General features: G+C 35.3%; 2 protein-coding genes across 5 annotated transcripts in view; both read right to left on the bottom strand.

The window, feature by feature from the left end:
• The window catches only part of LOC107675078 (general transcription factor 3C polypeptide 2-like), a 25,146-nt gene extending 19,966 nt beyond the window's left edge, over nucleotides 1–5,180 (bottom strand). Inside the window, exons 1-7 of one of the 2 annotated variants that reach the window (XM_016469284.1) lie at nucleotides 5,020–5,180; nucleotides 3,960–4,124; nucleotides 3,463–3,682; nucleotides 2,545–2,643; nucleotides 1,479–1,706; nucleotides 1,272–1,383; nucleotides 1,016–1,127 (exon numbers count right to left, since the gene is read on the bottom strand). In XM_016469284.1, coding sequence (XP_016324770.1) covers nucleotides 1,016–1,127; nucleotides 1,272–1,383; nucleotides 1,479–1,706; nucleotides 2,545–2,643; nucleotides 3,463–3,682; nucleotides 3,960–4,086 — 898 coding nt within the window. In that variant the 5' untranslated portion in view covers nucleotides 4,087–4,124; nucleotides 5,020–5,180. Of the gene's footprint in view, nucleotides 1–1,015; nucleotides 1,128–1,271; nucleotides 1,384–1,478; nucleotides 1,707–2,544; nucleotides 2,644–3,462; nucleotides 3,683–3,902; nucleotides 4,125–4,998 lie in introns of both variants that reach the window. The other variant, XM_016469283.1, reaches the window with a different exon arrangement.
• A 1,175-nt stretch (nucleotides 5,181–6,355) lies between these two features.
• LOC107675079 (zinc finger protein 512-like) overlaps nucleotides 6,356–11,708 on the bottom strand; it is an 8,501-nt gene continuing 3,148 nt past the window's right edge. For all 3 annotated transcript variants that reach the window (XM_016469287.1, XM_016469286.1, XM_016469285.1), the window contains exons 9-16: nucleotides 10,311–10,397; nucleotides 10,120–10,218; nucleotides 8,744–8,911; nucleotides 8,414–8,608; nucleotides 8,024–8,125; nucleotides 7,772–7,834; nucleotides 7,008–7,106; nucleotides 6,356–6,906 (exon numbers count right to left, since the gene is read on the bottom strand). In XM_016469287.1, the coding sequence (XP_016324773.1) occupies nucleotides 6,466–6,906; nucleotides 7,008–7,106; nucleotides 7,772–7,834; nucleotides 8,024–8,125; nucleotides 8,414–8,608; nucleotides 8,744–8,911; nucleotides 10,120–10,218; nucleotides 10,311–10,397 (1,254 nt within the window). In that variant the 3' untranslated portion in view covers nucleotides 6,356–6,465. The remainder of the gene's footprint in view (nucleotides 6,907–7,007; nucleotides 7,107–7,771; nucleotides 7,835–8,023; nucleotides 8,126–8,413; nucleotides 8,609–8,743; nucleotides 8,912–10,119; nucleotides 10,219–10,310; nucleotides 10,398–11,708) is intronic.

The raw sequence follows: 11,708 nt of genomic DNA, 5'->3' as shown, positions 1-11,708 counted from the left end.
GGATATATTATTATTATTAAATGAATGAATGAATTATAATTGTTCTTGTTATAATCATTTGATTTGATTGATTCATCTATTAATTCATTCAATATTTATTATTATTATTATTATTATATAATAAATAATAATACCTATTGTATCACTAATCATTATTTGTACTAATAGCTACATATTATTAATCATTATTTGTAATTATTATTATTATTAAATTAATGAATGCTTAATAATTATTTTTATTATTGTTATAATCATTTGATTTAACCAATTAATCTATTCATTCATTTAATAATAACAATAATAATAATTAATAAAATGATTAATTATTAATAATATTATTATTTGTTTTATTATTCATAAATAAACAAACAAACAAATAAATAAACAAAGAAGTTAAACAGTTAATCTTCCAAACAATTTTAGGAAATTCTGCGTGTTCTGTTTTAAACTATGTTTTCCAATATTTGTGAAAATTAAGCAAAGACATCATACAAAACAGATTAGCATTTGTTTAGTGGTAATGGGAAAAATGCATTATAGTACTTGGCTTGAGGCTCTTCTGTCTTGTGCTGCCCTCTTCTGGAAGGACCAACACATTGCACATTAATTAACTGGGAGTTTCTAAATTAGGAGTGACCATATTCCAGCAGAGCAGGGATCTCTAACCCCACCCCTACAGAGCTACCATCCTGCAGACTTCAGGTCCAACCCTGCTCAGACACACCTGCCTGTAATTATCAAGTAACCCTTAACACCTTGATTAGCTGCTTCAGGTGTGTTTGATCGGTGTTGGAACTCAACTCTGCAGGAAGGTGGCTTTCCAGGAGCAGGATTGGACATCTCTGTTCTAAAAAACAGCCTCAAGTGTCAAAGAGACAGAGAGTGAAAATAGTCAAGGAAAAACGAAACTTTGACTGTCTTTGGAACATCCATTTCAAGTGGACCTGAATGCTAAAACATATAACCTTACTAAAGAAATAAGAAGCATAGGTTATGAATTTCACCATTTACTCGCCTTTACTCTGATGGTGTGCTGCAAGGGCTTCTGGGTGTGGAAGACTGTAGACACCAATGCTTCCATTAGAGAAAGCTGCTGCTAAAACACCTAATCTAGGCATCTGTGGAGCCTGAGAAAAACCAAAATACATGTACACCAATGTACACACAAAAAACGTTCTGTTTCTGTTTTGCATTATTTTAATACAGTTGTTTAATAAAATTGTTCTCTCTATGAATATTCTTAAACTTTTTGGTCTAATGTCATTTCATACCTTTCTGCTGGTAGAGGGCAGTTCCCACACTCCCGCAGGACACCACCTTATATTCCAGATGCATCCGTCATCTATCGCCAAAGCATATGCTAGATAAGGAGTGGTCGAGGGCCTGACGTGGGGAAATAAAGTAAAAAAATTACTATTTTATTGTAAAACCCAACATTTCCTCTTAAAGCCGATCTGTAAGTGTCTTATCTGGGTCACCTGCTTTTGCACTGAAGGTCTCCGATTTCCCACAGCTGCAGTAAGACAGGGCCTGTGTGCAGTTTGTTGATTTTGTGTTTGTCATCCATGCCTTTGTGGCAGTAGATGGCAGCATACTGTCTTGTGGCCGCCCCGTCAGGACATGGGCACCATTCCAAGGACCGCACAGGACCCCCCACAAAGAAAAGAGCATCCCAGCGCTCAGAATGATGTGGCAATGATTCAAACCTGCAGATTAGCATACAACATTATATATAATATATATATATATATATATATATATATATATGTATATTATATATAATATATATATATATGAGTACACATACACTACTGTTCAAAAATTTGGGATCAGTACTTTTTTTTTATTATGCATTATTTAGATTTCCATTTAAAATAAATGCTCTTTTGAACTTTCCATTCATCTAAGAATCCTGACAAAAAAAAATGTATCACGGTTTCCACATAAATATTATGCAGTGAAATTTTTTTCAACATGGATAATAATAATAAATGTTTCGTGAGCACCAAATCAGCATATTAGAATGATTTCTGAAGTATCATGTGACACTGAAGACTGGAGTAAATTACATTTTAAAATACATTTGTAATATTTCATAAAAGGACTGTTTTTAATGTATTTTTAATCAAATAAATGCAGCCTTGGTGAGTGTAAGAGACTAAAAACATTTTAAAAAACTTGCCAACCCCAAACTTTTGAATAGTAGTGTGCTTTGCAAAAAATAAATACATAAATTTTAAAAAAGGCTGAAAAGTGTTTAATCTACTAGCTGAGGGTTTCCCTAACTGAGGTATGAACTGCAAGGGGTTTGTGAGTTGAAGCTAATAATTAAAATTAAAAATAACTGTTTATTAAAAAAGCAATATATTTATAATTATTCTATTTGTTGAAATAGTTAACTATGAACTGCAGAGAATCATGAATTTTATTATTAAATGTGAATGTGTTGTTAAATTATTCAAATATTAAGTCTCAGTGGGTACTTCAAATAAATTTTTTAGGTCAGTACTAGTTGAAATGAATAGTAAACTAATGATATCTTACCTCTTCACTGTTTGCAGTTTGATCTGTCCCTTGATGCTTTCCCGTGTAAAGGTAAAAGAAGCGGATTCTTTCTCTTGGGGCAAATATTTTTCAGCCTCACTGTTAATTGAAACAAAACGACTGTTAAAATTAAGAATTTTTAGATTCCATTAATATTATGAGGTATTTAGCTACACTGATACCGGTTAGACAGAAAATGCCAATCTTTGGCAAAAGGAATCCACTCTGGAAATACCCAGGGGGAAAAGTTTTCATCCCGGCTAGCAAGAGCATTCGGTGAAAGAAGGGCAAGCATTATCAAGACACAAGTGATACAGATAATATGAATTGTTATATTTTACATCATCGGTGGATGGCTTACAATTTTTTGGTCCTACTAAAACAGTTCCAAGTCTGACTCTCTAACCTTTAGCCCACGACTGCCCCCACAGAAACAGCTGATCAGAACAAATCGCATCCTAATGAAATACATCAAGTTTTTGTGTTGAAATGCTGTGTGCAAAAGTGCAAAAACTGTTTAGCGAATGTGAGTTTTCTATTTCCATCCATGTTTTGCTTCTGAATTTTTTTTTCTTAAAAAAAAAAAAAAAGCCACTTTGTGAGTAGCTCAACGTTAAGATTGTTGTAAGTTCAAGTCCTGATCAGAACATGTCAGCTGACCATTGATTATTCTAGAGAAAGATTACTCACTCTGCTGCAGGACTGCAATGCATTGTTTTCAGGAGATATAATAAATATTGCAATTTACAAACTAAATACAGTAGTAATGTCTTCTAAATATATGTTAACACTGCAATTGTTTTTTTTTTTCTGCATGTGACTGCTGTTTAACAACCGGTTTTATTGCAAGTGATTGTACATTTTGCATACAGCATGCTGTATGGATTTTGGGAAACTGCATACAACTGGAGAACATACACTTTCGCAGCTCTCCTCTTGGGCCGACCACTAGAAGTGAGTTCAGAAGTATCAGAGGCTGCTGAATTGTCATGTTGTGGTGGAGTCTGTGGAACGATCTCCTTTCTTCTCCTTTTGGCGGGAGTCTTTGCCTTCGGTCCTTGCGTCTTTTGGGTTCCCTCTGTATTGACTGGGTTTTCCTGGTCCACGCCTGGGGGACCCTCAGAGCTAGGTGTGTGTCCTAAGAAAGCCAGACACAATAAAAAAAGTTTCAAAGAATAATGTGGGAATTGAACTGATTAGACATATTTGAAAAAAATGACAAAAACACAAAAAAATTACTGAAACTTTAACTAAAATGAAAAATATAAAAAAAACTCATCCAAAATATAAAAAAATTACAATAGTATCTTAATTATACTAATGCAGCATTGTATCAGAATTGGTCTTTGGCCACGTGCCAGGCATTTGCATCTCTAACTCCATCTTCTGCGGCTCTGAAGAGTCAAGAACTTCACCTGAATCCTGAGTCGCTCCTTTACTCTCAAGGTTAATCTGTGCCGATTGGTCATCAGTGTCTTTTTCACATGGCAAACCCATTTTTTCGCCTTTCTGCTCGCCCAACTTCAGGGCAGCAGTTGCCATTAATACCTGTTCTTCCGCAGAACTGCTGCCAGCACAGTCTAGAAGTAAAGAAAAATGTTGATTTTATATACAAATGTGTATAAATATATATTCTCCTAGATATAAGCGTGTTCAAAACAGAATTCAAACAATTTCCATATTACAAAGTCAAAAGATTCATATCCAAAACAAAAATCATTGTATTATCACGACATCATGCAACAGTTTTGCTGAGATGGTGCAGAACACAAGATCCAGGGGGCGGGGTTGGACCCACATCTAGGGGGTGGAGATGGTGGGTTTAGGGGGGGTGGAGATGGTAGGTTTAGGGGTGGAGATGGCTCACTGCAGAAAAAATATCCAGGGGGCGGGGTTGGATCTACATCTAGGGGGTGGAGATGGGTAGGTTTAGTTATATGTAAGGTGGGAGGAGTTGGATCTGGATCCAACCTCGACCCCTGGATCTTTGTTCTGCAGTGAGGGGCTACTGGGTTTTGTTGGTACTTCTCTCTGGAAGTGTGATACAAGAATAGTAGTAAAGTACGGTAGTAAATCCACGCATGCGCAAAGTAGCGATGACAGGCGACTTGCCTACAGTACATTGAGCTCACTCAGTTTTGCTAAACAACAATTCCTCAAGTAATTCAATCTCCTGCTGCAAAATAAATAAATACATTTGACATTACGTTGTAGAAAGCGTCCACTCAACATAAAACAGGTTTTAAAATAAACATATACTGCCTTGAGATATGTTCCTTCTAAGACCAGTAACGTATCTTCTAAAATTCAACTTTATAATATTCTCAAAAGACTTGCTTCTAGGCTAGGAAAGCACAGGAAAGACATGGGGTTTTAACAGTGGCTCAGGATGACCGGTCACTCTTTCGTTCAACCGCACAGTATAAGATTCACGCGGGTTCGAATCCAACTCACTCGACACAAGGAAACACTCACGCAATCAGATCCCAGCCAGGTGCAACGTGTTCGTTCCCGATTTCAATTAAAACGCTTATATTCACTCGTGCTCTTCAGAAATGTGCTAATCTCCACGACACTTTTCGGCTAAAGCATTTTTGACATCAGCTTGCCGTCGTCACCATGTTAACGCTCGCGTGCTCACTACCGCCCCCTATCCAGCACTGCCGCCAGAGAGCTTTTTAAATATGTGCGTGATCCCGCCTGACCACGAGGTGGTATCAATGTGGTCAAGCGGAAGTAGAGTACTTTATTGCCATTTTTCACATTTACAACGTGGAAAGAGGACTGATTTTACATTTGTAAGCTATTTCTACTTTGTGTATATTTATTTTAATGTCCATGTTTTGTTATCATAAAGGAATATGTGAATTTGTGTAAAAAAAAAATGAACAAAGACCTCAATAGACATTTTAATTCAAATCAAGACAACAGCTTGTAAATGCGTTTCAACAAACTCATTTTCTCTCCCTGACATCCACGAACACGTATTCTGTACCTTCATACTAAAGGCTTACGCAGCATAGATCACTGTCACAAATTCAACTATTACAGAGCATCATTTTTGTGGTGTCAGAATCACACTTGATATCGCAAAAAAAAAAACCAGCAGCATTCATGAACATTGTTACATGCAACTGTTTTAATAATGTCGGTCACTGGTCCACAGTGAAACTTAGAGGTACAGAGCAGAGCTTACAGAAAAATAAACATAATGCTCGACATTCAATATACATTGCTTATATTTTATTCCTAAAATGAAATCAAATTCAAGTAAAATTGTGATATTACTTTCAAAGACATTTTAAAATGTTTGCAAGTGGCCTTTCTATATATGCAGTACTTGTCAATAAAAAGGGAAGCACAATTCTGCATATCCTACAAATATATACACTAGCATTAAAAAAAAAAAAACTATTCAGCAAGGATGCATTACACTGATGAAACGTAAAGACAGTAAAGACATTACGCTGTTTTTAAATTGTTTTCACTTTCTATTCATCAAAAAAAAAATGGTGGAAAGTATCAGTTTCCAATAAAATATTAAGCAGCACTGTTTTTAGTGTTGATAATAATATTAAATGTTTTTGAGCACCAAATCAGCATATCTGAATGATTTCTGAAGGATCATGTGACACTAAAGACTGGAGTAATGCTGCTGAAAATTCAGCTAAGCCATCACAGGAATAAACTACATTTTAAAATATATTAAAATAGAAAGCAGTTATTTTAAATTGTAATAATCTTTTACAATTTTTATTGTATTTTTTAACAAATAAATGGAGCCTTGGTGAGTGTGAGAGACATCTTTCAAATTCAATAAAAATCTTACCGACCCAAAACTTTTGAATGGTAGTCTATCTCTTTAATCTTTGGAGGTGAACATTGGAAAAACTACATATTTGGAAAAGGAGCAGAAATGGTTTATGAATTACTTCCGGGTTGCTGGCTGGACACAGGCTTCGTGAGGGGCCTGCTGAGGGCCCATTCGTCATGTCTGTGTGCCGCTGAGTCCTCGGCCTCTGACTCGCTGCTGGAGCTCTCACTACTGCTGCTGCTGCTGCTGCTGGGACTGTCACTGCCGCTGAACTCATAGCAGTCTTTCTCCTGTCTGCTTTCCTTCTCTTTCTGTTTGTTTGGCCCTTCCTTCCTCTTTATTTCCACTCTTCCTGGGGTTGCTGTTCCACTTGACAAGGGCACCGCTGACGTCTGTCTATCCTGCCAGGCGCTGGGTACTTGGGGAAAACTGAGGCCTGGGTTTGGTGAGGGAAGGTCTGGACACCTCATGGAATCTTCCTTTGGATGAGTCTTACGCAGTTTATCAAACTTTGAACTCTTAGATTTGGACCGAACAACAAACCAGTCCTATGAAAAATAATAAGAGTGAGAACGTTTCCTCTAAAATGTATATTTTTATGATATATAAAGAGCATAAAATGAAATAAAATAAAAAATGACAGTGTTACCTGAGAATGAATGGAATTAATGTGGTACTTGACTCCACTTTCAGAGTTGAATTCTTTCTTACATATCAAGCATTTAAATTTCCCAGTTTCAAATTCTCCCTGCAGAGAGAGAGAGAGAAAAAAAGATTCACCATCTTTTCCACAACTGTATCCTGTTCCAGAGCAAATCCAATTATGTGCATTAAACAAGAAAAAATCAGTATTAGAGAACCTTAGAAACGTATTGATTTAGGTACTAATAACACGGCAATAGTCATTTAGTTTCAGAATATACTGTATACTATACAGATGAATATCTTTTATGGTTAAACTACACTACACCACTCAAAAGTTTGGGGTCAGTATAATTTTCTCAAAGACATTAATACTTTTATTCTGCAAGGATGCATTAAACTAATCTAAAGTGACAGTTAAGACATTCATAATCTTACAAAAGATTTCTATTTCAAATAAATAGTATTCTTTTGAAATGTATATTTATTAAGGAATCCTAAAAAGTGTTACAGTTTCCATATTAAGCAACCAATAAATAAGGTTTACTGAGCAAATTAGAATTATTAGCAAAATAGAATGATTTCTGAAGGATCTTGTGAAGACTGCAGTAATGGCTGCTGAAAATACAGCTTTGTCATCACTGGTATAAATCACTATTTAAAATACATTTAAATATAAAACAGTTATTTTAACTTGTAATAATATGTCACAATATTACTGTTTTAACTGTATTTTGTGTGTTCTTAAAATCAAAGGGAAATTATTCTTACCAAGGTACATAGCCCAAGATGAGCCTTTAGGCCAGATACGCTGGTATAGAAGCAGTTACATCCCTAATTTGACAACAAAGATGATCATTACACATTGATTCAGCAAACCATTCATTCACTGAAAATCTTTGCTTTTGCATAATGCTACAATCGGTGCAAAACATACGTAAAACATTAATGAATGGCCCTTTAAGTTCGAACACAATGGTAAAAACACCTGGAATAATAACAGTTTATGCATGAAGTTCACACCTTGTTTGGACATTGCACTTTTTTATGCAGTTTGACTTCATTCTTCCACTTCCGTAGAGTCTCCTGGCTAAAAACCGGCAACCCTGGACGAGAATACTTCAGCTACATGGACACAAAACACCATAAATGCCTATAAAAATTAATAAAAGATTGATTCTTCATTCACAGTCCTCAAAACGTGACAGAGAAACTAAAACCTTTTAGTGAAAGTGTGCTTTTGCAAATTCGAAGATTCCAACCATCGTCAACAGAAATAATAAAAATCTTAGTATGCAAAACAAACAAAGGTGATGCAGCCTTACCAAAAAGCTTCACACAGGTTCTGACTTCTTCACAGCCCTGCAATTACAACACGTCGAAATAGTTTGACATATACATGTTTTGCAGCACCTTCCTGTCGTCTGGTACCAGGTCACGCTGCACTTTCCTTTTGGGCCATTCCTTCAGCAGCTCCTCACTGGCGATCTCTTTCAAGTGGAACACGGCCACCTGCGCCGACAAGCGCTTGGCGCGTCCGCTCTGTGTTCGCTCTGGGATGGGCTCTTTCTGTGTCTTCACCTCCTCTATTTCACTTTCTTGGGTCGTCTGCAACAACAGATAATAGTGACCTTTCATTCGTGAAAACATCAACAGCCTGAATGAGAATCTGTCATGTCAGAACAGACATTTAATTTAAAGTTTATTAATACAGGGAATTGAACACAGGGGAGGAGGACTCACCGGACTGTGCTCATTCTTGAGGTGGTACTCCAGGCCCGCTCTGGAACGATACGCTTTTCCGCAGTGCTTGCAGTTCATTAAGAGCTTCTCCAGCTCTGACGGCTCCTTGCCGCATTTCTTCATGTGGTACACATAACCCATTATACTAGTGAACGTTCCAGTGCAACCCTAAAACAAAACATTCAGCATCATTTAAGGTATTTGAGTTCTGTCATGACAACTCTAGGAGGGATTGGCATGGTAATGCACATGACAATGTTAATGTATTTGGTCTTGGCGGAATAGATCTGCTACGCTGCTGTGGCAGAGCAAGTACCGAGACTTGCTACTGCCAAAACATCCACAACATGCTGCTGTAAGCATGTAAGAAATACTACTGCTGCACATATAACACATATGAATAACCCCCATATAGCATACATGAATCACCTCGTAGCAGATCAATACAGGTGGAGCTGGGGAAGGTGGAGGGTTTCTGAAGTGCGCTGCCAACTGCTACAGCAAACAAAAGCCAGGTATTTGAATACTGAGCGGCGAGCTCATTGGCTACCAATACAGGAGGGAACCAATCAGCTGCCATGTGACAATGATGTCACCAGGTCAGATTGAGCTAGACCTATCGGATTGCGCCATCTAGAGTTTCATGCCAGAATTCTGTATTTTTAACAGCAGTAATTCTAAACATCCGCAATGGAATACAGTCATTGTTTAAAATTTTTACTATTACTATTATTATTATTGATTTATCATTTCATCTACCTTTTATTATTTTTCACTTTTACACTGCTTTTTGTAAAGGTTTGGATCTACAAAATTTTGTAATATTTTTGTAAGAAGTCTCTAATGCTTACCAAGGCTGCATTTATTTAATCAAAAATATTGTATATTTAAATATTTAATATATGTAATTATTTAAAATGCAAATTATTCCTGTGATGGCAAAGCTGAATTTTCAGCAGCCAATATTCAGTGTCACATGATCCTTCAGAAATCATTCTGATATGCTGATTTGGTGATCAAGAAACATTTCTTATTAATATCAATGTTGAAAACGGTTCTGCTGCTTAATATTTTTGTGGAAACTGTGATACATTTTTCCCCCCAAGATTCTTTGGTGAATATTTTGTAACATAAATGCCTGTACTGTCACGTTTGATCAATCAAATGTTGTATTCTTGTTGAATAAAAGTATTAATTTATTTTTAAACTTTTAGCTATACAGATAAAAACATATTTTAATATTATTGTTATTACACTACAAATTCACATAATTAAACCTCCACAAAGGTTTCATCCATACTGCATCATCAAATTATTAAAAAAAGGGAAGTAATTATTTTTTGCAAAGTACTTTTAATTGTAAAATATGACCACACCTCTTTTGAACATTTTAATTTGCCCATCCTCTTTAGTACTTTCCGCAATTTTTCCTTCACTTCTTGGTCAATTAGGTCATTCCCAGTATCTGGAATGGACTGAAAAAAGACAAACAAGAAAGAAATCTTTGCATCAACACCATCGTCTTCATTGTCAATGCCACTGCCAATTTAGAAAAAAAAAAACGAACCAAGTTGTTGTGGTCAGCCATGAGGTGGTACTTCATTCCAGTTGAAGTTCTCAGTTGTTTCCCACAGTCTGGACATGTAAAAGGATTCTACACAAAGAACAAAAACAAAATCAGGTTCAGAATTAAAACGAGTACTAAAAAAATCTGGTACATCTCTATGATATTTTCACAAACATTGCTATATGGGTAGTTGACAAATAGGCAGTAAAAAAATGCTTATTTTTTAAAAGACAATTTTTGAAGAAGAAATGCATATATTTATGTAGTGTGAAGTCTGATCTTTGAGAAAATATAAAGTGTCACTAATTTCGTCAATTCTTTCATTGTTTTTTTTTTTTTTTACATTTTCACTGAACTGTACCATAAATTTGTCCTATGGTGTGACATAGCAAAAATTAAGAAAAAAAAACTCTTAATAATATATAAATAGCATGAGAGAGATTTATCTTCATTGTTAGATGCTTATTTTCATATAGTGTTATTTATTTAATATGAAATTATAATTAACATCATTTTTTTCCCCATGACTTGTTGGACAATTTCAGGACAAACTTTGACAACAAGACAAACTTTGCTGTCATCCGTTCAAACCTGCTGAAAATTATACAATTTTAAGATGAGTGATATTTATATCCCCCCATTACAATACTCAACTGTTTTTTTTTTAAGGATATTTTGAGATAAAAACAAATCTGTGGTTCTTTTGTGTGTCACACCATAGGACATTACGTCACACTAAAGGACAGAAATGGTAGTTATTAAATTATTTCTATTTAATTTTAAACATGTCAAAGGAGAAAGAAAGTTTAATTTTGATACAAACAATATGTTGTTTTAAACAAACAATGTTTTTTAAACAAAACAAAAAATTATTTTCATCAACAAAAGTCAGTCTCTTAGTCAATCAGTATGTTACTGAAACATTTCTAGCCCTGCTGCTACATGTGTGGCACAGCTAAATATGATTGATATTCAAACTATATTCATTAAGATGTGAATTAATTTTTTTAAACTATATGGCTACTCTTTTTAAGGCATCATTTTAATTCTATTTACTTTCTGCATCGTTCTCTTAGGATCTCCTCCCTTTTGGTGGATCCCTGTTAATTTTCTGTCTATATTTCCATGTCCTCTCTCTTCCAGTAATTTCTCTCCCTCAATTCTTTCGGTTTCAAAAACAAATGACCACATTTCATGCTTATTTTTAAGACACTTTATAACAGTATGCATGGCAGTTTTCTGCAAAAACATCAGAAAATAGTTTAATTAATGTAATTATTGCTTTTAAGAACACTGGAAATGATCAAAAAAGAATAAAAAGGAGTTAAATAAATCTTGTTTAATTATTTAAAATGCTTTTTAAAGAGACCTTGTCCTGTGGTGTGACATCTTTGTCCT

This window comes from Sinocyclocheilus anshuiensis, unplaced genomic scaffold (assembly GCF_001515605.1).
Source record: "Sinocyclocheilus anshuiensis isolate Anshui unplaced genomic scaffold, SAMN03320099.WGS_v1.1 scaffold776, whole genome shotgun sequence".
Classification (NCBI taxonomy): Eukaryota; Metazoa; Chordata; class Actinopteri; order Cypriniformes; family Cyprinidae; genus Sinocyclocheilus; species Sinocyclocheilus anshuiensis.
Note: the sequence above shows the minus strand (reverse complement) of the source record. Positions and strands in the feature narration are given on the sequence as shown.